This window comes from Dipodomys spectabilis, unplaced genomic scaffold, assembly GCF_019054845.1.
Source record: "Dipodomys spectabilis isolate Male_0828 unplaced genomic scaffold, ASM1905484v1 ptg000263l, whole genome shotgun sequence".
Taxonomy (NCBI): Eukaryota; Metazoa; Chordata; class Mammalia; order Rodentia; family Heteromyidae; genus Dipodomys; species Dipodomys spectabilis.
The window spans coordinates 1147040-1170885 of record NW_024870940.1 but is presented as its reverse complement, the minus strand read 5'-3'; the positions used below and the strand labels follow the sequence as shown (position 1 = coordinate 1170885).

Sequence of the window (23846 nt, the reverse complement as noted above, 5' to 3'; positions counted from 1 at the left end):
CGCGGGAGCCAGCGGGGAGACCCCCCCCCCCGGCTCCATCCCACCCCATCGCGGGACCCGGTGCCCCGCCTCTCTTGGCCTGGCTTCGGGGCGAGCGAGGGTCGGCGCTGGCTCCCCTGGCGGCCGGCCGGGGCCGCCGCCGGCCTCGACGCCCCAGCTCAGCCCTCCGAGCCCGCGCTCGGGGTCTGGGCAGAACCGGGCAAGGACTGACTGGCGTTTGCGGTGGTGAGGGAGGCGACCCCGCGCCCCTCGGCGCCGCCCGCCACGCGCACGCTCGCGTCCACGCAGGTGGACGAGGGCGCGGGTGGAGGGTGGAGGCCTCGCGGGGCCGGCGCGGGCCAGCCCGGGGCCCCGGCCCGGACGAAACGCAGGAGGCCACGCTCGGAAACCACGCCCGCAGCGCGTGCCCGCGGCTCGCCCCGCAGCCTCCGCTGTTTGCACCGACTTGACGTGGACGGCCGCGGCCCCGGGCGAGCGGGCGCGCTCCGCTCAGCCGCCGCGGGGGCCGCCGGGGCGGGGCGCCTGCGCCCGAGAACGGGGCCCGCCGTCGCAAGGCCTCGCTCGGACCCACAAACGCAGCCTCTTGGCGGTGAGGTCAGAGAGCGCAGGCCCCGCGTGTAACCGATTCAAAGCTGCTTCGCGGGCCGAGGCAGCCCTGCCCCCGCAGAAGCCAAGCCCGGGACTCGGCCGAGGAGCGGCCCCTGGGAATGGCTCGGGGTTCCTGGGACGAGGCGGTCGGCCTCGACGGCGGCGCCCTCCCCGCCCACCGCCTCTCCCCCGGTGCCCCTCCGGGCTCCGGGCGCCGCCGCCACGCCTCGACGGCGCTCCGGGCCCGGGCGTTGGCGGGCGCGGTCTCGGTCCGGGTCTCCGTCCCAGACGCGGGAGAGGGGAAACGCGGCGATCGACTTTACACGGTAGCACGTGCTCGGGCCGGGCGCGGGGAACGCGCGGTTCCGCGGCCCAGCCGCCGGCGCCCGGCGGACTCGCCCACTGGCGCGCGGGCAGTGAGGCAGCAGCGAGGTAGCTAGGTAGGTAGTACTCACCAGTTTAGGCAGAGTTGCGTGAACACCAGCGGCCACGCGTGCGCGCCGTCAGTGTGTTTATCTCAAGGAACCGTCCCGCGCCCCCGGGGGCCCCCGCGCGGTCTTCCGTATCCCCCCCCCGTCCCCGGCCCCCCGCGTCCCCGCAGTCAGTCTTCCATCTCCCCCAGTCCCGCGCCCCCCGGGGCCCCCGCGTCCCCGCACGGTCTCTCCCAGTCTCGCGCCCCCGGGGCCTCCGCGCCCCCGCACAGTCTTCCGTTCCCCCCCCCCCCCCGCGTCCCGCTCCCCCGGGCCCCCCCGCGCTCCTGTGCGGTCAGTCTTCCGTCTCCCCCAGTCCCGGGTACCCCGCGCTCCCGCAGGGTCTCCCCCAATTCTCGATTAGGAAAGGGGGCCAGGCAGGTGTCTGACCTGCTCTGCGCGGGCCGCTTCCCCCCCCCCCCCCCCCCCCCCCCCCGGCATCACCACGCTGGGTCACCCGCCGAGCCCGCGCAAGGTGGCGCTCCGAAAGGACTCGAAGCGAGTCCCGGATCTAGATAATGAGGATCGGGATCTAGATACTGTGGGCCGGGCGAGCCCCGGATCTAAATTACATGATGTGATCTAGATTGTGTGGACGTGATCTAGATAATGAGGATCGAGTCCCGGTTCTGGTCCAGCCCGCGGCTGATTACGCCGTGGGTGTGTTGAAGCCCTGTTTGCGCTCATTCATTCATTCATTCACTCGTGCGTTCATTAGCTCTTGAGCGCCTACTGCGCGCGGCTCTCCACCGCACCCTGCGTCGGTGCCAGAGCGGTGGTGGGCCCGGGAGAGGCGGCCGTAAACTCCCAGCCCGAGGCCCCTGTGTCTGGGTGGCGTGGAGGCCAGGAGGGCGGTGGGACGCCTGTCAAGGTCAGGGGGAAGGGAAGGGAACGAATGCCTGGAGAGACCGCGCTCCCGACGCGGACCGGACCGGGCTGGGACAAGGGGGGCACCTGGTGGCACCAGGGAAAGACCCGCGTCCCTGAGCTCAGGGCGCCGGCGGGGCCCGGAGGCCCGCGGGGCGGTGCCGGGGCCCAGGCAGGTGCAGACCCCAGGCCCGCCTCGGGGCTCCCTATTGCTGGGCGAGGTGGGGGCTGCCGGAGCCGTTCCCCGCTGCGGTGCTGGGGTTCGGATCGCTTTGCCGGGGAGGTGGCCGAGCCGGGCCCGCGAGGGTTCGTACGTCCTCCCCTCACGGAACGGGTAGAGAGGCGGCTCGGCCGCACCTGCAGCTCCGAGGCGCGGGCCGGTGCGAACTCCGGAGGCGGAGGGGCGGGCCGGGGGCGGGCGCGGGGCGAGGCCCGGCCCCCTCGCCGCCGGTCGGCGCGGGGCCGCTGCCGGGGGACTGGGCGGGGGCCATCGCGGAGACGGGGAGGGGCGGCGTGTCCCCGTGAGCCATTGGAGGGCGCGGGCGCCCGTAGCTGATAAATCGGGGCAGGGCCTAGGCGCGGGCCAAGTGGACGCCCCGACCGGAGCGAGGGCTCGGTGCGCGCCAGCCCCACCAGGCGAAGCCAGGCGACCCCCGTGCCATGGCCTCGATCATGGGAGCCTATCCTTGGCCCGAGGGACTCGAGTGTCCTCCTCTGGAAGCCGAGCTGTCGCCGCCGTCCGCCCCGAGGCCCTCAGGGGACAAGGGGCCCGAGAGCCGAATCCGGCGGCCCATGAACGCCTTCATGGTGTGGGCCAAGGACGAGAGGAAGCGGCTGGCGGTGCAGAACCCGGACCTGCACAACGCTGAGCTCAGCAAGATGCTGGGTGAGTGAGCGCGCCCGAGGGCGGGCGGCGGGGCAGAGCCGGCGAGCGAGCGCGCGGGGCGGGGGCCGGGCGGGGGCGCGGGGCGCGGACTCGAGCGGGGCGGCCGGCCCGAGGGGCTCGGAGGGAAAGCGCGGCCCCTTCCCGACCCCGGCTCGGGGCGGAGGCCCTTGGGGCCGCCGGGGCCGGATGGGGACGTGGAGCTCGCGCCGCCCTGGCGGGGAAGCGGGAAGAGCCGCGGGCGCCCGCAGCGTGCGACACGGAGACCAGAGGAAGACAGTGGCCCCTGAACGGTTTCGGACATAAGCCCCGCGCCGCCGCGGATCCCGCTCCCGCTCGATGACGCTTGTCCGAGAACCGGGACATATTGCTGGATCGCGGGCCGCAGGCCCGGGCCGGAGCCGAGCCTGTGCCCGCCGGCACGGGGACGGAGACAGGGCCGAGGACAGGGACCGGCCGGCACGGGGACGGGGCCAGGGTCGGGGTCGGGGTCGGGGCCGGGAACAGGCCAGCACGGGGACGGGAACGGGGCCAGGGCGGGGAACAGGCCGGCACGGGGTTAGGACACGTCTGGAAAACCTGAGGTTTTGCCGGGATTTCTCTTCCCGTTCCTGTCCCGCCTTCGCCCACAGCGTTGCCCTTCCGTGGGCTTCGTGTCAGTATTGTTCGTTTTCGCCCACGGGGCTCCGCAGGCGCCTTCCCCTGCCTTCGTGCAGGCCTGGAGAGAAGGCCCGGACCCCAGGCCGGCCGGGGGAGGCTGCGGGCCGAGCCCCCCGGCCCGCAGGCCGAGCCCCCACCCCCCACCCCGGCCCACAGCCCAGCCTTGGGGCTTGCGCTTCCCAGGATGTATCTGTGGCCTGTGCGGTCCTGGGCCCCGCTGTACAAAAGGGTAAAATGTGTATTTGTATGGTGTTGATGGAACCAATAATATTTTTTCTTTAGCCTAAATATTCCTATTTTTCTTCACATGTTAGAAAACCTTAAGGAAACATTTTTGGGTGAATCCAGAATTTTCTTTTGGTTCCTGGGCTGCAGGAAGCCACCACCGCTAGGGCAGAAAGTCCTCCTGTGACCTCATTCCTATTGTAGGTGCAGGTGTGTGTGGGGGGGGACTGAAAGCTGAGAGTCGGTCCCCCCAGAATCCAGACTGCCCTTCAGGGAAAGGGCAGACACAGGGACTTAGGGGACAAAGACCTCCTGCCCAGTGAGCCTTCTCCGAGAGTTGCCTAGAGCTGCAAGACAGAGCACCGTTCACAGAACAGAAAGTGGTAGATTCCTTCCTTAGACCCTGGCACTGAGGAAAAAGAACCTGAGTAGTGCGGGGTCAAACATGGACGCTTGGCACCTGTTAACCTGCGGCAGCAGACAGCATCTTCATAGTGTGGTCTTTCTTCCCCTTCTCTGGAGGAAGAGCTGGATGTGGGAGTTCAATTATTTTCACTATGAGCTCTGTAAACCTGGACACCGAAACTCACCCCTGATGGCTGTCATATTTTAGTACATTATGAATGAGAAAGTGTGTCAAGACAACAAAACATTTGGACACATTTATTTTATATTACTGTATTTTACAGTAATCCAGGTGCCTTTAGAAACTACAGCTAGATTTGATGTTCAGCCACAGTCAGAATGTACGGTAAGCCTGGATCATGAGCATCTTGCCAGAGCTTTGTGGCTTTAGCCACAAGCCAAGAACCCATGTTTAGCCCTGAATATGGGATTTGTAACACTCTCCAAGTTACCTTTTTAAATGAAAGCCAGTTACAGTACTTAACTTCACAGACTCGTTCTGAACTTTCACGAAAGTGGCAGAATACCTTTAATATTTTCCATTCATGAGCCCTTACCTAACTTCCTTCCTTCCTTCCTTCTTTTTTATTTGTTTCCGTCTTTTTTTCTTTTTCTTTTCATTTGCCATCACTGGATCTTGAATTCAGGACCTTAGCGCTGTCCCTTAGCCTTTTCACTCAAGGCTGGAACTCTCCCACTCGGAGCCACAGCTCCACTCCCGCTTTTTGGTGGTGAGGTGGAGATAAAGAGACTCGTGACCTGACCCATGCAGTCAGCTGTTGTGGGTACGTGGGCCCCATACCACAGCAGAGTGTGCCCCATGGAAGACATGGTCCCTTCCTTACAGGGCTTAGCCAGAGACCTTGTCCTCTTGGCGGGTGGGCCTCAAATTTCAGGATCCATTAGAGTCCAGGTGGGGGAGGAATCACATTAAATATGCCCACCCAAAGAGGTAACGATGCAAGGGGTCCAGGCATGACCCTTGGAGCACATTGGACCCCAGGGGTGTGCGGTGTATGTTAACAATCGAAGAGAGATGGCAAGGTGACCCGCAAAATGACAGGGAAAGAACAGCTAATAGAAAATCAAGTCCAAGCATTATCTCAGCACCAGCAGGTTACAAATGGGGAATGCTTTGTTTTGTACGATTTTAAGAGCATGTGGAGTTCGTTACACTATTTTTATACAAGCACATAATGTAGTTTGATCCTCATATTTGCCCCCAATCTCTCCTTTTACCCCCCTCCCACCCCAATTAGTAAATACTTTTACTTTCAGATTTTTTGATACAAGGTCTTGTTATGTAGCCCAGGATAGCCTCTTGTCCTGTGTTGTGGGATTACAGGTGTGCGCTACCATCCCCTGCTAGGGTTTGATTCTTAAAGAGCTTTGAATTGAGTAACTGTGCAATCTCCTTAGTCTATTGAATTAAAATATTATTTAATGTATTTAGTCTCTGAGAGAAGCAGGGTCCTTAAGAGCTGAGGGATTTGCTCACGAGTAGAGTCCATGACTGAATGGGTGATCTACCACCACCAAAGGGTCCCAAGTAGACTGCAGGAAGTAATAGCTCATGTATGCATGTACAGGTATGCATAAATGTGTGCATATATACACGTCTGTGCATATATGTTCATATATGTGTGTTGAACACATATGGTATCATTTTGGCCACACTCAGACCTTTATATAACAAAACACTATTTGACTTTCAAAGGTGAGAAGTGGTCATATTTTCCACCTAAGCAAGATCCTGTGATTTCCCTGAGTTTATGAAACTAACCACTGAGCCTAGTCCCTCCCTCACATAGAGCTGTGGGATTTGTCACCAGTGAGTATGACAGTACCACTTCCTGAGAGGTGGGGAATTTTGATTAAAATTCATGATTGGATAGAATTGACTCTGGAAAGGTAAAAACAGTCCTCATCGATGTTGTGGTTGTTCTATTTTTCCCTGTACCAATACAAGTCAGGTGGGCTTTCCTGTGTGAATCTCACACTGAGCCATTCCATCTCCTGGATTGTAAGCACACTTCGTTGTTTACTTTTATTTTTTTGTGCCAGACCTAGGGCTTGAACTCAGGATGTGCGCACTGTCCCTGAGCTTTTCTGCTCAAGGCTAGCATTCTACCACTTGAGCCACAGCTCCACTTCCAGCTCTTTTAGTAGTTCATTGGAGATAAGAGTGTCATAGACTTTCCTGCCTGGGCTGGCTTCAAACTGTCATCCTCCTATCTCAGCCTCAGAAGGAGCTGGGATTATAGGCATGAGCTTTGGTGTCTGCATGTTGTGCAGAGTGGCTGTGCGGGCTGCAGGCAGGAGGGGTCGCGGGGCTTCACTCTGGGTGTGGTTGGGGAGAGGACTTGGGGGGAGGATGGGATCCTGGCGGCATCCTTTGTGATGATGAGAGGGAGACTTGGGCCGGTGGGGAGGAGACCGGGCGAGCGCATTGCTGGACAGCGCCAGGCCCCATCAGGGGCGCTGGCCATGCGGGCAGCACGGATGCTGAGCGTGGTCTTCTCTGGCTTGTGTGAACAGGAAAGTCGTGGAAGGCACTGACACTGTCACAGAAGCGGCCGTACGTGGACGAGGCCGAGCGGCTGCGCCTGCAGCACATGCAGGACTACCCCAACTACAAGTACCGGCCTCGCAGGAAGAAGCAGGCCAAACGCCTGTGCAAGCGCGTGGACGCCGGCTTCCTCCTGAGCTCCCTCGCCCGAGACCAGAACGTCCTGCCCGGCAAGAGCCCTGGCAGCGCGGGGCCCCTGGGGGAGAAGGAGGACCGGGGTGAGTACTCCCCGGGCGCCGCTCTGCCCGGCCTCAGGGGTTGCTACCAAGAGGGCCCGGCCGGAGGAGTCGGGGCCCCCGGCAGCGCGGACATCTACCCCTACGGGCTGCCCACGCCCCCTGAGATGTCGCCGCTGGATGCACTGGAGCCCGAGCAAACCTTCTTTTCCTCCCCTTGCCAGGAGGAGCTCGCCCACCCTCGCCGCATGCCCGCCCTGTCCGGGTCTCCCTACCCCCCGGAGTTCACCTCCAGCCCCCTCCCCTGCAGCCACCCCCTGGGCCCCCTGGCCATGATGGCCACCACGCCCGGATGCCCCCCATCTCCTGCCTACTACCCCCCTGCCCCCTACCACCCGCTCCACCCCAACCTCCAGGCCCCCCTGGGCCAGCTGTCCCCGCCCCCTGAGCACCCTGGCTTCGACGCCCTGGACCAGCTGAGCCAGGTAGAACTGCTGGGAGACATGGATCGAAATGAGTTTGACCAGTACTTGAACACTCCTGGCCACCCCGACCCGGCCATGGCGCAGGGGTCCCTCAGTGGGCACGCACCCCTCGCCCAGGGGACTCCCTCAGGCCCCACAGAGACCAGCCTCATCTCTGTCCTGGCCGACGCAACAGCCACATACTACAACAGCTACAGCGTGTCATAGAGACGGGGCGTGGGCAGGCCCCGCCGCTCCCCGCGCAAGGGCAGAGCAGAGACGGTGAAATGTCACCACTGCCCTCCTGCCCCTGGGTGGTGGTGGGGCCTTGGACCCGTGGCCCCAGAGCCTTCATGCTAAAGCTGGGATGGGCTCTGCTGATCAGCCCCTTCTGTTGCACCCTACACCGAGGAGCCTGGCCCGGCACTGAAACCTTTGTCTTTGATGCAGCCACACTGGATCTCTGGGTCTCTGGATGAGAGGAGCTGCCCTTGGGGGAGGGGTGGGGGTGGGAGGGCGAGATCAAGTCGAGTTTGTCAACCACATGTGCTCCCCAGGAAAGTGACAGCCAAGCCGCCTCTGCTCGGAGGTTCTGAGTGAGAGTCCTCCCAGGGGTGGCAAAGGAAGGTGTCTTGAATGAGCTGGGTGAGAATTTCATCTCACCGGCCGGCAGCCTGCTGAGAATTCCACGTGCACGGCTTTGTGCTCTCTGCATTTCCTTCCACCGTGAATCTAGATGTCTAAAAAGAGTCCTCCAAAACAAAAAATAAAACCTACTTATCCCGACCTAGGGAATTTACCGGTAGGGTTAACTTCATCGATGAAAGTGAGTTTTTTTTTTAAATACATCTTTGGTTTTCTTATTTTTAATCATCCTTAAGTAGTTGTACAAAGGGGTTCCAAATGTCAGTTTGTGAATCCAAACATGTATCTTTAGATATATTCTTATTCCCCACACTTCAAGAGAATTTATGGCCTGAGAGACACACACACTCACACATCTGGCCAGCCCAACTCGGATCTATAGTCTCCTCATCCTGGCCCAGCCCCCAGCGACCCAGAGGAGCCAGGAGCCTGAAAGGACTCTGCCCAGAGCAACACCACTTTCTTCTCATCTAATTCTGTCCCTTTTTTTGAGCAAAACTACAGCATGTGTCCCCCTGTGTGGATGCAGGAAGAACTTCCTTCCCGGCTGGCTGGGCTCCTGACTACTGAAGTTCCTCTCTTTCATTTTCCTTGTTTTTCAAATCTGCCCTTGAATTTGGTTCTCAATTCAGAGGCCCCAAGCATGATTCTTCTGGCTGGGAGGGAAATCTATTTTCCTCTGGAGCCAGCAGCTCCTTCAGGCACTACTTGGCTGAGACATTGGAACAATTTCCCCGCTGTACAGTCCACAGGCTGCCGCCCGAACAGAAATGCACTGTGACTCAGAAGAAAAGATCCTCTGCCCCTCTACCCTCCCTCAAGCTTGTATGAAATGTGTGTTTTATATATTCTCCTAGTATTTTCACCTTACGTTTTGTATTCTTGACGGATCTTTCTTTCCTTCCACCAAGTCTTGTAAACGCGCTTATGAGGTATGCCTAATCTTTATGTTATTACTGTGTATGCTATTTGGTAATAAATAGTAAGTGGTTGATGATATGACTGGCTGGTGTCCAGTTCAGAACATGTATTAATAATCTTGTAAGGCAGTATCACAGACACTAAGCTATAAACTGGTCCATTTTTCAGAACTGTATATGCTTGGAACAGTTGTGGATATTGATTTGTCAAAAATATTTAATTTAAATAAAATTTTTTTTTGTACTGTGACCATTCATTCCATCATCTGAGGGTGTTGCAAAACAAAAACATTTTCAAGCTAGACACGGATGTTATTCCCATGGTTACCCGTAGAATGTAGTCTTCAAAGTGTTTCTTACAGAGATGTGTTTGTTTTGGAAAAGTTCTTGGTTTGTGAGTTATGCCAGAGAGATAAACCTCAGTTTTGCACATTGGATTCAGTATCATTATTAATGTTGAAAAAAAAAAAAGCAACCACGAAGAGTGGTGTTCTGGAAACATCTTTACACTTCTGAAGTACCAGGAGCCTGCCACAGGCTGGCTCGCCCTCGTCTCTGTGCCTGATGGCTCCCATAGCAAAGCGTCCTGGCTCTGAGAAGGTGGGAGGCTCACTGTGGAGAAGGCACAGCGCATGGCGTGTTCTCCGGAGCCTGGGACATCTGAGAGGCTCGGATGATGCTCCCAGCCAAAGAGGGTTGGAACAACCTACGATTACTCAGTCCCACGCAGGCCACCTCTGTCTGGCCCCTCTCCACAGTGAAGCAGTTGTGACTTGTTTGAGAGCGCCCAATGGGCCTCTGTTCATCCTTCCATTTTATCCTAAGCTCCAGACAGGACTTTATAGGACTGTGTAAGTGCAGGGAGCATCACAGGAAGTTTTATGGGCCGTTTCTCATCCACCGCCACCACAGGAGGCGCCCGTCATCCTCCCACCCAGCCCACTGCACAGCCGGGGACCCCAGGCTGGGAGGGGAGCTGGCTCAGGGTGGCCGTGTGCACGGGGAAGCTGGGTTCTGGCACCCATCAGCCGCGTTTGTTGGCAGTGTTTGAACAGTCCCACAGCTGGAGGCATGGGGCTTTCCCCCCTCCCAGCATTTTACCATGGCATGAAATCCACTGTTCCATTGATGCCAGGCTCAGCCAGGGAGGAGGGAGAGCTGGAAGATGGTAGTGTGGGTTTGGAGGAGGTGAAGGTCTTGCTGCTTGGAGCCTCCACTGCAGCAGGCCGAGGGGGCAGAGCGGGGGGGGGGGGGGGCGCTGCCCCGAATGCAGGACTGGAAGGGTCTGTCCAGGTTGTGTCCCTTGACATTGCCAAGTGGGTGTGTCTCATTCCAGGACACGCGGGCGGAGGGGGCGGGGCTGTGGGGGTAGGACAGCCTTGTCTCTGCCTGAAGGAGGGCAGAAGGCAGGCAGGAGGGTGCTCAGTCCAACAGCCTGGCTCTCTCAGGATGCCCACTGCTTGCAGGCCCAGGGCACTGTCCCACGGCAGTGCGCAGTCCCATTTCCCGCCAGAGAGATGTTCCCACTTCACTCAGCTGCCGATCCCTCCCCCTCGGCAGGCAGCCTGCCAGCCCTGCGCCTCAGGGCAGGTCCCCTCACCTGGGGCTGACAAACTGCCTGCTCTGGCCCGCACCTGTGCATGGTTTGGAGCAGCCTGATCCTATGTCCCTGTTTTACAAACTGTGTCCTTTCAGAGTGCCCCTTCCCAATAGTACAACCCTGGGCTGCCACACTCCCTGTCCCTGCCCCCGTGGCTGACCTTCTTCATTCCAGAAGCTTCTCATACTCCCTCCCCCAGTGCATCTTACTACAAGGAAGCCTACTGGCTTCTGAAAACACTCCGTATTTCCCCACGGAGACCCTCACGACTCTCGACCTTCCTTCTTCCCTTCTTTCTCCATCCATTGTCTCACCTCTCCACACATCTATCTATCCAACTTTCTTGGTTGGTCTGTCATCTATTTATCATCTTATAAATCTCAATGAAGACATTCTTTGAAGAATGTTTAGAAAAAATAACATCACAAAGAAAATAATGTCAGTGCATTGGTCACAATTTGGAGACATTTTGCTGATTCTTTGACGTGTATCCGTGCTAGACGTACATTTACATCTGTCTTAGGACAACAGACATTTTATCCATTAATATTAAAGAAAAATCTCCTGTGTCACTGAACTTTAATTTGTTTCTACAAAGGCTATTATCCCTCTACTTTATGGGAAAAATTCTGAAAAAGAGAAATGACCCAGTTGACACGATGTCAACACAGCTATCTGTGTCGCGTTCCCGCGTGGCTCGTGCGGCTGTGCTCACCGTGGTCATTCACACTCATGGCTCCGTCTGTTCAAACTCCTGAGACAGAAGTGTGCCCATTGATGATATCTTCCTATTTCTCATTTCCATGATTGCACACGCCGTCAGTGAATAGCACAGCTTATTTTACTTGGCTGCCCTCTTGTTAATTGGTACTGGAATTCCTCCTCTTCTTGCGTTATGAACACCTCTGCAGTGAATGCGTGCTGCTCGGGGTCCCCCGTGGGATCTGAGGGCAGCCCTGGGCTGCCACAGAGGAACACGCTGTGGCTTCCTGTCACTCTTCACTCTTCTAGGGGGCCTCCATGGGGAGTTGAGGCTTGAAGGACCTCCAGTCGATTCCCAGATGGAATGAATTCTGTCTTAATGGGAAGAGGATTCTGCACCTGACTGACATCTCAGAGGGTCTGGAGCCTCGTCCCCCAGGGGCTGTGTCTCTGTGCTCCCTGCGGCTTCCCTGCGCAACGCCACGGTGTTCCTCTCCCCTGAACCTCCCAGTGGAAGACACCTCTGTCCTGGCCTCTGGCCCGTCAGGCTCTAGCTGCCTGAGACGCGTGGAAGACGCTCTTTTCCCATCTGAGCATAGGCTCAGCAGGTAGGGTAGGGTGTGGCCTGGCTAGTGGGCACTGTGTAGAGCTCTAGCCACAGGAGGTAGTCTAGAAGGAGCAGCAGGGGCAGGGCTGGCCTTCCCTGGCTGGCTTGGGTTGGGGCCTGGGGAAATCCCACACCTGTCCTCTGCTGCAAGAGGCAATGCGTACACTTGGAGTCATTTCAGAATCCGCCGAGCTTCGTGCACCACAGAAGAGACGTGGCCTGCCCGTCTGTTTCTGATTTCTCCAGGTGATTTCAGTTTCCTTCAGGATTGGCGCCTCATACTAGCTTGAGAACTCAGAAGGATGTGGTTGGGGACGGGATGTGTGGAGAAAACGAAGGGGAGTGAGCCTGACCCGCATAGCTGAGGAGGGGGGTGCTATGGAGGCCTCCAGGAGAGTCCTTGCCGGTTACTGAGCCGGGATTAAAAGGGACCGTGTACAGCTGGTTGTGGTGTCTCATACGGATAATCCTAGCTACTTAGGAGGCAGAAGTGTAAGGATCACAGCTGCAGGCCAGTTTGGGCAAAAGGTTCTTGAGATCATCTCAAGAACCTGGCACCGTTGCACACACCTGTTATTCCAGTTAGGCAGAAAACATAAATAGGAGGATTGTGGTTCAGAGAGGCCCAGGCATGAATGCAAGACCCTATCCAAAAAAGAAGTAAAGCAAAAATCCTCCCTGCCTAGTGAGGTCTTGAGTTCAAATCCCAGTAATGAGAGAAAAGGGGGCACGGGGTGGGGGGGGATGCCTTCTGGGTCTTTCTCTGTCTGGGCAGCTCTCCTTCCTTTGTGGAGAGCTCTTTGACATCCTTGGCAGCTGCATTTTTACTCCATTTGAGAACCCTCTGGACAAAAAAAGGCCTTTCCTCTTTGTAAGGTGAAAAGAAATTCTAAGTCCCTCCTTCCTCACTGTAAGTCCCTTGTAGGGCTGCAGAGCCCGGTGTCAGCGCTGTGGCCCGGTAACCCACCCCCGATGCTGGTGGAGGCTGGTGGTCATTCCTTGTCCCCCTTGGGGATCATATTTATGGACTGTGGTTCCCACCAGACCCCAAATGCTGTGTGAATGTGGGGTAGGAGGGAAGGAAGATCTTATTACCCAGAGAGTGGAAGAGGAGGGCAAGAGTCCTCTGAACACTTCTAGAATATTCTGGACTGGTGCTGGTGTAGTTGTTGGATCAGACGGTTGTTTTCCCAGCCTTGCTCACTGTTCCTGCATCTCGCACCCACCTCTTGGGGCTGTGGGATGGCACGGGTCTGGAACAAGAAGTGGGGGATCTTGAGGCACTGAAAACATTCTCCCGAAGCGTGGAGCAATGTCAGGGGGGCTGGTCGCTTCGTCACGGCTGAGACAAGGCCAGAAGGCTATGAGTTCGAGAGTGACAGAGCAGGTGGAGGGCAGGGCTAGCCTGTGTCTCTTCACACTGGTTGGTTCATGTCAGAAAACTCTAGAGAGCCTTAGGGCCTCAGATTCAGATGCTGGGAAGTCTGAGAGCTTTCTTTGGCGTGTTATAGCATATAAAATTGCGCTGTGGACAGAGGAGATGATCCACCTGACCCTTGGCTTCCTCCGTCTATTTGGGGGATGGAGACAGAGAACAGGTGTTTATTCCTCAATATCTGTGACAAATCGGCCCCAGGACCCCTGAACATCCTTGGATGCTGAAGTGTCCCAGGTCCATGTATACATACAAGCAGTATGTATAGTTAACTTGCCCGTACCCTCTAGTAGATGACTTACACTGATCTCAGAAAAGGTGCGTGTGGTAGGAATAGTTGTTCTATTGTATTGTTTAGGGAAATAATGGTAAGATAAACAGCCAGTGCGGGCTCAGTGCATGCACTCTTCCTATCTACACCGGGTGTGTGAGCAACAGTCTATTTCTCTCAAAGTATTCTCAGTCTGTGACTGGGTACTCTTGGGCACAAAGCGTGGCCCTGCTTAGAGCCAGGAGATGCTCAACCAAGCTCTGTAACTTTGGGGGGAAAAATTACTTGATTGGTTGAACTGAAAGCTGTCATTGCTACCACTCTGTACACACACACACACACACACACACACAGAGATTTGAAGGAAAAAGAAATGGAGGTCAAGGAGGTGAAGGGCTTCCCCGAGAGCCAGCAGCGCAGGGTGGTAGAGTGTGTGTGGTCCTGCACGCTGTGGCATGAGGCCAGAGGCCCCTTGTCCTCTCTGTGAGGGTGCTGTGGTCTCGGGGGGACATTGTCCTCCACGGGCACAGCACAGGCCCAGGGCACAGTGCTGGTGGGTCAGAGGGCGCTGGGTGCAGCTCCGGGGAGCACCGGGCTATAGTTGGGATGTCTTGAGGAGACTTTCCAGGTTTTTCTTCTGGTCATGGGGCTCCGCTCATGTCCTGGACAGAAGGCTTCCAGAACCTCGCGTGCACCCAGGGGCTGGCACGGGGGGGGGGGGGGGGGGCGGGGGGCCTCAGCCCCACTCTGGCAGTCAGTGCCCCTTGGTGGTCTCTGCCATCCCGTCTCCCTTTCCTCCTCCATCAGGACAGCGGGTGGCCTACTTGGGGAAGGAAAAAGCAGCCCTGGGCTCTTGGCATAGAAATGGCACCACAGGGCCCTGCCGTGGCTCCTCCCCGGGGGGGAGGACAGACAGAGCTAGCGGAGTGCAGGGCCCATGGCTGCAGAGGTTTCCCTGCCCCCGGGAGCTGCTGTGACCAGGAGAGGGAGGAAGCAGCCGGAGCCGTGTTTCCTGCCTGATAAGCTGACCCTCCCTGGCAGGGACCTGGCCGCCACCTTCGCTGCGGCCCCGCCAGGCCAGGGCCCTGCCCGGGAGGAAAATCGCTTCTCCAGATTAGCAGCGGCCCTTCCTCCCTCCCGATGCTCCACCGCTGCAGGAAACGGGGCCTGCCCGCCCAGGGGCCCCGCCCCGCCGCCCTGCCCAGCCTGGAGCCGGCCAGGGGGCCCCCGCCTGTCCCTTGGGGGTGCATGCCCTTTCCCCAAGGCGAGCGTGGTCAAGGATGGAAGCTGGGGTACCGCCTTCAGGTCCGAGGAGGGGGACTGGTGTGGGGGCTCCTGGGGACCGGCCTCTTCACCTGCCAGACGGGCATCTGGGGTGGCGGGCTGCCCTTCTCCCAGAAGGCCACCCCAGATGCCCGTCTGGCAGGTGAAGAGGCCGGTGTCTCCCACCCTCTTGTTTCTGGAAGGGCCCGAGCCCTGGGGCATTCATCTCTGGGTGACCCTTCCCTCACTGGGGGGACAGCAGGTAGCCCTCAGGATGCCAGCGTGGGCTGGCTTTTGTCACCCTCTCTGGGGGAAACACTGTGCTCTGGTTGGCCGCCCCGCGGCCCTGCCCTGCCCTGCCGCGGGCCCCCTGCCCGAGGAGCAGGCCGAGCTCCAGGTCACGGTGGCCGGCCGCACCGGGCTGCGTGGAAGGGCAGGGCGGCATGGGGGACACCCGCACGAGGCAGCTCAGAGCCCCAGGCACTGCACAGTCCTGCCGGGATCGAGGCCCTCCCAGGGGAGGGGGGCCCCCAGGGCTCTCAGGCCAGGTGATCTCCCAAGGAGGTCCCCCCAGAGACCACCTTCCACTCCCACATCATCTGAATTTGATTTTTTCTTTTCTGCTACGTGGGGCTTGAACTCAGGGCCTAGGCGCTGTCCCTGAGTTCTTGCTCAAGGCTAGCGCTCTACCACTTTGAGCCACAGCACCGCTTCCCTCAGGAGTCGCCCTGTAATAAGAGGCCTGCGACCCGGACAGAGGCACTATGGCCTGCCTGGGACGTTCGCGTCCACGCTGGCAGCTGTCCTTGGCTTCTGGAGGGAAGATCCCACTGGCTGGCTCCCACACCCCTCCCAGCCACGCTGACCTGGGCAAGATGGCGACCTTTCACAAGCTGGATGGTCACCCTGCTGGCCAGAGAGGATGACATCCCTGGTACAGGCCCCTCACCAGCCCGGGCAGGGGGAGTCCAGACCCTGGTTCCCAGCTGGGCGGAGGGGCTGGCCTTTACCCAGTGGGAGCTGAGCCCAGGTCCCTGACGCAGCTGGTGGGAAGTGGGAGGAGGGAGGAAGATGGGGAGTTCCCTGAGCCACGAGATGCTCTCAGCCTGCTTCCATGCCACCAGGAGGCCTGGGCCTCCAGTGTGGAAGGGAGACAGCATCCGAGGCCTTTTCTCTAAGCTCTGTCGGTCTGGCTCAGTCATGGGCCTGGCTCAGTGCGGCGTGACCTTGGGCCAGTCCTGCCCCCTCTGGGCTTTGGTAAATGAGGAGGCAGAAGTCACAGCTTCTCAGGGCTCCAATGTCCTGTCCTCCACATCCTGACAAGTGAGCCAGGAACCTCTGGGTGGGTTCCTGTCTGCCCTCGGCTGGGGAGGGGGTCGGGGTCTTACCACCAGGCCAGCGGACTCGGCGGCGCACAGCTGGGCTGGGCAGCAGCTGCTGCACGCAGGCCCCCGAGCGCCTCCCACTCAGCAGCGCTGCTGCCTGCGCGGTCCTGGCTGCGGCCCAGGCCGAGGCATGAGGCCCCCAGACACCTGGCTTGGCCCCGTTCCCAAGCACCCGCCCCGCCCCCTGCCATGCTGCTCTGCCTTGCCCACATCGCCTGATCTGCCACCTGTGTGTCAGGCTGGACGGGGTGGGGCAAGAGGCCTCTCCCCACATGACCCAGCACTGGGGCGCCTGGGGCACTGCCCTGTGTGGTGTGCCGTGGGAGCCAGGCCTCTAGGCCGCCGGTACTCCTGTATTCTCCCCTTCTTCACCCCGGCGGTGCTCTCCAGACGGGGCCCTGGGCCTCTCCCCCTTCTACCCAGCCAGGCAGTAGCTCCAGAAGGCCAGAAAAGGGCAGTGGTTTGCCTTCGCCGACCCAGCACGGTCAAGCAAGCGAGGCTCAGACTTGTCAGCGGGGCCTGGAGATCCACCTCCAATTTACCCAGCCAAGTTCTCCTCACCACAATCAGTATTCACAGCAACTTTCCAAACAGGAACGATTTCCTCACACCCCAGTGCCTTTGCATCAGCTGCTCCCTCTCCCACATGCCGGTCCCGCATTTTCACTTGGTAGATTCCATACATGTGAGGACTCAGCTCAAATCCTCCCCCTCCTCCAAAAACCATCTCACCACACCCTGACCTCTGGAAGCCCCTGCCCCCTACGGACCGTGGCCCGATTTTCTGCATATTCCACAACATTTTCACACGACATTTGCAGTGCGCGGATGCAATCTCTCTTTAAGTGTCTCTCCTCCCACTAGTCTGCGAATGTATTTGTCTGGGAAAGGTATCTCATTGATCTTGGTTCCGTGGGCCTGCTCTGTGACAGGCCTGAGCGTTGTCTGGTTGGATTTGTGGGTGGCTGAGCAGCTGCTGGACGCCATCTTTTGTTTTCCTCCTCTGTAAGTCAGGCTGCTGCGAAGGCGCGCTCACACGGGGCCTCAGCCGGGAGACGAGGGGGTCAGCGACCAGCAGCGAGTTCCCAGTTTCATCCCCTGTGGATGGTCCTGGAAATTCCTAATTTCCACCGTGGATGCCTACCACTGCCCTGCCTGCATCCGCACCCACGCCAGGCCAATGACAATGCGTGGTGACACTGTCCTCACCAGACACAGGAGGGAAGCGTGTGCTGTGCATGTGGACACGTGTGGTCTCTCTCTCTCTCTCTCACACACACACACACACACACACACACACACACACACACACACACACCATGGAAGCCACTGTCCCATTTGCTAGCCCTCTTGGATGAGGATTTATCCAGGCACGGGCGGCTGCTGCCCCTGCTGAGGCCAGGTGCCGAGCCCCCGGTCTGTGAATTCCCTTCCCTGGACCCATTCACAAAACCATTCATTGGTGACTTTATGAAATGCTATTTAGTTGCACGGAGGGCACTGGAGCTTAGGGGAGAGAGAATCTCGCTGTGCAGACATCCACGGGTCTCTTGGGCAGTGATGTTCCTCTGTGGCACAGTGCTCTCCCGTGGTCCTCGGTACTCCTCCTGTTCCAGTCTCTCCAGACCCTTCTATTCTGGGCTTATGGGAGAACTCAGTCTCCAGGGAGGTAGGCTGCCCGGGGAAGTTCCGCTGGAGAGGTGGATTCCCGCCAGGCCCTGGAAAACCCAGACCCCCTTCTATCCCCCATCAGCCTCCAGCCCACCTCCACCCCGATGCCCCCTGCAGGGCTCCTCCTCCCCCTCGCCCCTCCCCAGCTCCGGGCCCTTCACAGGTGAGATGTGTATTGTAAAGCTAACTGGGGATCGTCTTTGCTTTCTGGATGTACATTGTACTTCGTCATTGAACACCAGTTTTCAAAGGACACATGCCTGCCTCCCTTGTGGCCATCTGTCCCCCTCTGCCCGTCCGCTACCACTCATCCCTGCTCGGAAAGGCCCATCTGGGAGTCCAGCCCAGATCCTGGTGGCCAGGTACACAGGAATGCCCACTTTCAATTCCAGTGACTTATCTGAGGGTTACGGGGTGAGTCAGCAGCCTGGCCTGACGGTCCCAGAGTGCTGGGAACCAGCCCCGGGCCCAGGACTGCCAAGGCTTGGCCTCCGACATGTACCATCTTGCTCAGGGCGGAAACCTGTCTTCCTGGGAAGGAGGGGCGAAGGCCCTGGGGTGCCTCGGCCTGAAGATGCCTCTCTGTGTGCAATACACTAAATAAGAGCTTTGGAGGCATTGCCCTGCATGTGTCTCCTGGGCCAGCGAGGCTGCTGGGCCCCATGCTGAGCCGTGCGGTGCTGGTTCTCTATCGAATAAGTCACCTCTGCGCCTGCTCCCTCGGTTCTCTGCTCCAGCCAACAATGGCCACCTCCAGTGGCATCTCCACAGCCCCACAGGTGGGGGTGTCTGGAGGGACCGCATGTCTCAGCAGGCCTGGCTAAGCACAGTGGCTTCAGACAGGTCTCTGCATCCTCCTCTTTGGAATGTGGAGTCCGAGGAACCCCCTTACTATCCATCTTGGTGCAGATCTACCCTCTCGATTCCACCAGACACCCACATTCAAATACAACCCGTAGACACAGCTATGGTCTGGGCCACTGCTCCAGCCCTCATCCGCGACTCCCTTACCCAGCCTCCGCGCCGATATTCACTTGCCCCGCACCCTTGCTCTGGCAGCAGCCTCTGCCGGCGTGTGGCTGTCTGCCTCAGCCTCCTGTCCCCGAGGCTCCCCTCCACGGTCCTCTGTAATTTGGGGTCCCTCCGGACACCCCCACCTGCGGGCTGTGAAGATGCCACTGGAGGTGGCCATTGTTGGCCGGAGCAGAGAACCGAGTGAGCAGGTGCAGAGGCGACCGGTTCGATAGAGAACCAGCACCACATGGCTTAGCTTCTCTGCACTCGGTTTCCTTCCTTGTACGGGGCGGGTGCTGAGGTCAGGGACCTGGCTGGTCGGCGCTCCGTGGAGCCCGTACTGCTTTTCTTGTGTTCTTTCCACGCTTTCCTCTGGGCGCTCTGCATACGTGCCACACCCGGAGGAGCGATGCCATGTGTGTGTGTGTGTGTGTGTGTGTGTGTGTGTGTGTGGCCCCAGCAACGTGGAACTCCTTCACAGGGTCCCTCCACCCCATCTGCTCCCAATCATTTGCACGGTGGCATGTCCGAGGGCAAGGATTCTCCAGGGACCGGGCAGCTCCCTGGGGAGCCGTGGCAGCCCTCCCCACGCTCCAGCAGCCTGCATGCCAGGCGGAGAAGGCAGGTCAACGTCCCAGCAGCACTGGGATCTGCCCTGTCAGTGACCACAGTCGCCACATTGCCTCATCCGCCATGAAAGGCTGGACTGCACCTCCAGGACCTCTCGGCTCCAACAGGCTCACATAAACCACCCAGGTAATAGCTCATTCTAGAATCTCAACTGGAGGGTGGGGGCTGGATGGGGCTTCCTGTGGCGGGCAGCTGGTGGAATTCATTAATTCGTTTGTTTGCTCAATTGGTTGCCAATTCAACGCGTCCCTTCTCTAGTGCTCTGTGCCCAGTGAGGGGGACCAGCGGACTGGGCCCGGGTGGTCGCTGCTGAAGGAAAGGCAGGCTGTGGAGGTGGGGCTGTGAGTCTGGAAAGATGTCAGCTTCTGCTTCCCCCTGTGGACTTGACTCCACATTGTGAGGGAGCCCGAGGTGGAGGGGCATGACCACCACCGACAGGCTCAGCTGGCGTGAAGGGGCTGCCATCTTGGAAATGAGTCCTGCAGCTCAGCGGCTGCCATGTCCATATCAGCTCTCCTCACATCACACGATTGTGGTCTAAGGTGCTGAGCTTGGGGATGGCTGGCCAGGCGGCCGGAGGTGGCAGCAGCAGAGGGGGGGCTGGTGTACGGGAGCCTGAACCACGTGCCACCCCGGGATTCTTTGGAAAGCCCCCCCAAGAGTGCAAGAATAAAAGAGATGTGGAGAGAGCAAGACTGAGGAGGGAAAGTCAGCGTGAAGTGTTGTCACCAAGTTGTGGTGCTTGATCCTTGAGGACCCCTAGAGCTCTGCTGCGAACTGTCCACTTTGGGGACAAAGTGCAGCGTGACTGGCACGGGCTCCTGCCTCCTGCTGTCTGTATTGTCCCCTGGGATGGCAGGGCCCTGTGCCTGCGGTGCTGCGTTTGCGGATGGCACGCTGGTGCCCAGGCCGCCACGTCAGAGGAGGCTCGGGACGGGAAGCAGTAGACACCTGTCACGGACTCACTCAGGGATGCTGGCCATCCCGTGAGCCTGGTGGAATACCCGTTCCCTGTCGCCTGGGCTGGAATAGGACAGCCCAAGAGGCCAGGAGACAGAGGCATGCAGGTTGGCGGACCTGTGAGGTGCTTGAAGTCTGCCCTTTCACAGTGGCTGCGTCCTGGTGCTGCCCTTTATAACCAGCTAAAACGGATTGTCTGTGTCTGAGTCAGGGGCCCCCTGGGCTGTGACCCCCACACCACCGAGCTCCCCTGCCCCAGACTCCTGTGGCAGCCATGGAGACGGTCCCTCAAACAGGAGCTGCTGGACGACTCACAGAATTTTGGGTGGTTTTGTCCAACTTTTATCAACAACGCTATGCTTCTGCTAGGAAAGTTCTGAAGCCTGTGTCAGCTTGTCTGACTTCAACCTGCTCAGAAATCCAAGAGAGGCATGGGGAGGCCTCAGGAAGAAAGTACAGAGGCCACTTCCCAGGGCAGTTTCAGCAGTGCCACTTCCTCTCTCGGAGGGTCAACGGAAGCAGCACTTCCAGATCCCGCTGGAAATCTGAGACCCACAGGAAGGACAGCCTTCTGGGAGACCTTTCCAGAAACCTGGTGCCTGGCTACCAGAGGTTGGGTCAGGTTCAGAAAATCTCTAACCCAGTTCTCACTCGGGTCCAGGTGCCTCTGAGCGATGGCTGGGAGCCATGTTCTCAGAATGGCGGAGCAGGAAGAGGCCCTGGGAAAGCCTTCTGCCTCCTGCCTTCTCGACACCGGCTGCTAATGGACTCCATCTTTTGGGCAATGAAAAAGGACCACACAGAACATGTCCAGAAACCCTCTGGGGAGGAGATTTCACGAGTGCCAGTGTGTGGAACTACCATGGTAAAGAGGCCCCTGGTCTGTCTACTTGGACTCCTGTGTTCAATGGGAAACGGCCCTGTTGAGAAAGGAGAGCTGGGGGCACCGCTGGGATGGTGATGTTTTCTTACTGAAAAGGACGACATGTTCTGTTCTGTTCTGTTCCAATCCACTGTTTGGCTTTGTGTGAGTCAGTGCCAGAGGACAGCTCTGTCCCTGAGCGATGATGCCTTCCCACCTGCGCAGACCGGACCGGGGTCTCTCAGCTTTCTCCCGGCTGGGAGGCTGCGGGGCGCACTCTGAGCACCGGCGCTCTCCCTGACGCAGGCTTGGCTGCTTCTGTCATGCCATCTCCCTCTGTTGGCCAAGTGACCTTGAGCAATCATTCCACCTGCCTGAGCCTCAGTTTCCTTATTTGTCCTAGTTGAAGCCTTCCCTGCCCTTCCCAGCTCACTGACCTCAGTCACATAATGGGCGTGCAAATGTTGGCTCCCAGCACCAAACCACATCGTGACAGGGTGGAGCTGCCCTCAGGGGGGTGGATTAAGGAAGCTATCTCTCCATCTCTCCTCCTTCTCTTTGCTTCTCTTGCCCTGTTGTCTTCCTTCTCTCCAGCTGGAAAATCTCAGCCACAGGCTTCTCTGGTCTTCAACACTAACCACAGCCTCACATCCCAGAGGAAGTATTATTAGCTTTAAGTAGAAAAATTCCCTAACAGATCATGATGACTTGGGGTGTGGCAGATGGTGTAAGGATGGAGTCCTTTGATTGGTCCGGTTTGAGTCATGTGCTTATGCCTGGTCCAATCATTGTAGCCCATGACAACAGACTATTATGATTGGTCCACAACCTCCATGCTCATCCCTTGGGTGGTACTATGGCTGGGGGTCCTGTGAGAACTACTAGACAATGCATTCTGTAGGACACTAAAGTGTGTGGGTTTGTTTGTTTTTTAGTCTTTGCAAGAGAAGCAGACTCTGCCACAGGCACCCAGTAGCCCCAGCCATGAGTTATCACACCCAAGGTAACTTGAATTATGTATCTGCTTATGGTCTCATCTCATTGGCACTTTTTTTTTTAAACCCACTGGTTGCTGTCCTGTGTTAGAATTCAAGTACTTCAAAAGTGATGAACTCGGTCTGGCTTGTTTTCTGTTGAATTCCCAGTGCTTAAAAGCACTTGGTCAGTTGATACCTGTGAAATGAAGGTATGAATGTCAGCGGTCCACCTCACACAGCGTCTCCGGGAGTCCCACTGATCTTCCAGGTTGCCGGTTAATGCTCTCTTCCTTGTCCATGCCCAGTGCTCTTCAGCCCTTCTGCCTGCGGACCACCGCTCTGTCCTTAGCTGGTTGTAAAGTGTGAGTTCAGCTCCCCTGGCGATACAACCTGGGTGCACTGTATCTCAGGGTGGCTGCCTTCTCATTCCAGCCCCTGTGAGTCCCACTGCACCCAGCACCTCCTGCATGCACTCAGCTGTGTGTAACATGGGCATTCTGAAAGCACGGCCAGCAGAACTTCCACAAGTGTAGGTGGGAGCCGGGCAGGAAGGAGGCCTCCCCAGCCAAGGGACCCAGTCCGGGAATGTGCCAGAAGGTAGTTTGCTCATGGGTTCAAAGGGGATTGATTTGTGATAGGCGCCACCTTCTTCTCCTCAGACTTTGTTGTTCAGATGCCAGCCCCACCCCGGGCCTGCTCCACTTGTCCTTGAGTTTATGCCGTGTGTCATGGCTGTGGGGGTGGTAGTTCCCTTGCTGGGCAGGAAGCTCATGAGGTCAGAACCTACTAGCACAGCACAGCACACAGTGCAGCACAGCACAGCACAGGGCGTGGCAGGGCAGGGGAGGGCAGGGCAAGGCAGGGGGGCTCCTCTGCCCTCACTATGGTGGAGCCTGTGGCCCCTTAGATGCCACAGCCAGAATGATGTACCTGAGATGCTTCCTGAGCTTTTCAGGACTCTGGGAACAGAGGAGGAAGCGAGTGCTTACGTGCGTCATCATGCCTTTGTTCACCCATTCGTTTTTCTTCCACTCCACGTCTTTCTTTTCTTTTCTTTTTGGGTCCGGGCCTGGGCGCTGTCCCTCAGCTCTTCAGCTCAAGGCTAGCGCTCTACCACTTGAGCCACAGCACCACTTCCAGCTTTTTCCTTTGCTTATGTGGTGCTGAGGAATCGAACCCAGGGCCTCAGGCATGCAAGGCAAGTGCTCTACCACTGAGCCACCTTCCCAGCCCTCCACATCTTTTTCTGTGTGGCTGGAACTGGCCTGCTGGGGGTGGGAATGGACCCTGGGGACAGAAGGCTCCCATGGCTGCTGCCCTGTGGGCTCCCCGCTGTAGGAAGTGGCTCTCACCCAGCCCTGCAACGTGGCCCTCTGGGGAGAGGGGACCTGGCTGGGGCTGAAGGGGATGAACTGGCCAGGCTGGGGCTCCATCCTTACCTGTGGGAACCACTGGGGTCTCCCATGGTGGGAGCCCTCCCTGTCCCTCACAGTTCTGGGGTCCCAAGGTAGGCACAAGACTTTGGATGGGGTGGGAGTGGGGAGGGAAGAGTGAACTTCTCCCAGCTTGGGAGGCAAGCCAGGCCAGAGGCTTGTGG

The 23846-nt window shown here is 58.4% G+C and overlaps 1 protein-coding gene across 1 annotated transcript; it reads left to right on the top strand.

Annotated features, from left to right (window-relative positions):
• The first annotated feature begins 2528 nt into the window (after positions 1 to 2528).
• Sox7 (SRY-box transcription factor 7) lies at positions 2529 to 7627 on the top strand. The gene is made up of 2 exons (XM_042699885.1): positions 2529 to 2811; positions 6637 to 7627. Exons 1-2 carry the CDS (start codon positions 2586 to 2588, stop codon positions 7533 to 7535), a joined length of 1125 nt encoding a protein of 374 aa, XP_042555819.1. The 5' UTR covers positions 2529 to 2585; the 3' UTR covers positions 7536 to 7627.
• The last annotated feature ends 16219 nt before the right edge of the window (positions 7628 to 23846 follow it).

Coding starts and splice junctions, on each gene's coding strand:
- Sox7 (XM_042699885.1), top strand. CDS start 2,586: ATGGCCTCGATCATGGGAGCCTATCCTTGGCCCGAGGGACTCGAGTGT. Junction 2,812..6,636: donor TGAGCTCAGCAAGATGCTGG/GTGAGTGAGCGC, acceptor TTGTGTGAACAG/GAAAGTCGTGGAAGGCACTG.